At 43.9% G+C, this 2500-nt stretch overlaps 1 protein-coding gene and 1 long non-coding RNA gene across 2 annotated transcripts in view; one reads left to right on the forward strand and one right to left on the reverse strand.

Moving 5' to 3' along the window:
• The window catches only part of LOC132144180 (general transcription factor 3C polypeptide 1), a 23866-nt gene that overhangs the window by 4588 nt on the left and 16778 nt on the right, over positions 1-2500 (forward strand). The window contains exons 6-9 of the mRNA XM_059554942.1: positions 1-148; positions 856-971; positions 1090-1330; positions 1399-1535. The exon at positions 1-148 is cut by the window's left edge and continues 29 nt beyond it. Coding sequence (XP_059410925.1) covers positions 1-148; positions 856-971; positions 1090-1330; positions 1399-1535 — 642 coding nt within the window. The remainder of the gene's footprint in view (positions 149-855; positions 972-1089; positions 1331-1398; positions 1536-2500) is intronic.
• Positions 2256-2500, reverse strand: part of LOC132144232 (uncharacterized) — a 506-nt gene continuing 261 nt past the window's right edge. Inside the window, exon 2 of the long non-coding RNA XR_009434342.1 lies at positions 2256-2365. This is a non-coding gene — a long non-coding RNA (uncharacterized LOC132144232). The remainder of the gene's footprint in view (positions 2366-2500) is intronic.

The raw sequence follows: 2500 nt of genomic DNA on the forward strand, positions 1-2500 counted from the left end.
CTGGTGAAGCCGTACGGACAGAAGGAGGCGGAGGAGGATGAGGACGACGAGAACAACGATGAAGACGGCGATGCGTCAGCCAAGAGGAACGTCCTCGGCGAGCCGCGCATCATCGAGCGTGACATGCTCACACAAGCCTACGACATCGGTCAGACCGTCCACTACTCACCACTCTGACTATAAACATCAGTCTTCAGTCACTACTATAACAATAACAGTGATGATAGCTATCACAATGATCACAATAGCAACTAAAATGTTAATGATAATAGCTATAATGATAACTGTGACTAACATGATAACACTAAAACATTAGCTAAAGTGATAAATAAACTATATTAATATTGATAATTATGCCAATGATAATACTTAAAACTATAATGATGTTAACAGATAACTGATAACTATTACAATATTAACTAATTCCTATAAAGATAACTATAACGTTAACGATAATAGCTATACAACTGCTAACGATAATATTTATAACGATAACTGTTAACGATAATACGTATAACGATACCTATAATGTTAATGATCATATCGTAAGTAATAGTAATAATGATAACTGTAATGTTAACGATAGTATATTCATTAACAATAACTAAACTGTTATCAATAATGATAACTTTAATGCTAACTATAATATAAACGATAATATGGTAAGTTATAGTGATAACGATAAAGGATGCTATATTAGCATGCACATCATGGATGATAGTGTTGTGTTTGTTGTTAGTGCAGTCTGTAGTTTTGTCGTTGTCGTTGTGTTTGTGGTGCGGACGTCACTATTGTCCAGGTTTAAAGTAGTGGGCGTGTCTGAGTGTGTGTGTGCTCTGTGATTGGCTGCTGCAGTGGTGTCGACCGGGACCAGAGGGATCTCTCAGTCAGTGCTGCGCGGACGCCTCAACATCGGGAAACTGGAGGGACGCATGATATGCAGACTACTGGAGAGAATCGACATGATCAAGGTAACAGACGCCTGACTCTCACACAGCTCACAGCGTTGTGAAGAAACAACACTGCACTCCTGCTCGTGTGTGTGTGTGTGTGTGTGTGTGTGTGTGTGTGTGTGTGTGTGTGTGTCAGGGCTTCATGGAGGACGAGGGCCGCCAGAGGACCACCAAATACATCAGCAAGCTGTTTGTGGAGCAGAGCCAGCTCAACCAGCAGTTCACTAAAGAGCGGCAGCGTAGCCAGCACCTGCGCGTCACACACCTCGCCGATCCCCAGGAACAGGAAGTGCAGGAAACACCGCAGAAAACACACACACCCCAGCAGCTGAAGCAGTCCAAACTCAGCTTCAAAAAACAGGCCGCGCCACCCAAAAGTGAGTGACCGATCACAGCTGGTGTGCTTTTTAACTACCGAGTTTTCATTTGTGCTTGTTTTATTCAGAGAAGCCCTCTGCGCGAGTAGGCGGGGCTAAAGCTTCTCCGAAGGCGGAGCCTGTTGACTCCGCCCCCAGCACAAGCTCCAGCCAATCACAGCAGCGCGCGGACACACAGCCGGTGATCGAGGAAGTGCTGACGGAGGTCAGTGTGAGGCTGTGAGAACGCTAACACATACTATATATATATATATTATAGGGCTGGGACAACGCGTCGAGGTCATCGATGACGTCGATGCAAAAAATACGTCGACGCAAAATATGCGCATCGATTCGTCGACCTGTTTTTATTTCTCTAAAAAACGTTTGCAAAATGTTTACCTTATGTGCGCTGAATATACGCGATGGCCGGATCAACATTCTGTCCAACGTTATATAACCAATCCAGGGGTTTTTCTGCATTGATCTTTTTTTTTGGCGGCTGTGAAAGCCGTATTTGATCGGTGAGTGATGTAGAATAGAATGACTGTGCTGCGCCTGAGAGGGCGCGTACGAGAGAGAGCTCCGGCTGTGCGCGCGCACTCACAGTCTTTAAACAACACGAGCGCTTCTTGCTCTCTCTCTCTCCGTCGTGCATGTTAATCAAAATCATTAAACACGATAGAAAAAGGGCGAAACACCAAAGTTTCACGCGCGCTCGCGCACTCAGTCTTCAAACTACGCGAGCGCTGTCTTGCGCTCTCTCTCTCTCTCTCTCTCTCTCTCTCTCTCTCTCTCGCTCTCTCTCGCTCTCTCTCGCTCTCTCTCTCCCTTCTGCATATTAACCAAAATCATTAAACACGATAGAAAAAGGGCGGAACGCCAAAGTTTCACGTGGAGCATTCAGAGATTTGTTTTCTCCATGACAGGCTGCTGGCTCCCACTGTTAATTTTTTTTTTTTTTTTTTAAAGCACTCTCTGTATTAGCTTAAAGTCCTCAAGTTTACATTGGTTACTGTATTCTTTCAATTGCTCTAAACAAGTATTTTGGGTGACCTTTTTTATTGAATGCTAGACATCAAGTTGTTGTTATTTTCATCTGAAAGAAGAACTTTTTTTCAGTAAGCTAGGCCCTATGTGTTCAGTAAGCTATGTGTTTTCAAGGCTTCAAGGTTTTATTGAATGCTATCT

Source organism: Carassius carassius, chromosome 7 (genome assembly GCF_963082965.1).
Source record: "Carassius carassius chromosome 7, fCarCar2.1, whole genome shotgun sequence".
In the NCBI taxonomy this organism is placed as follows: domain Eukaryota; kingdom Metazoa; phylum Chordata; class Actinopteri; order Cypriniformes; family Cyprinidae; genus Carassius; species Carassius carassius.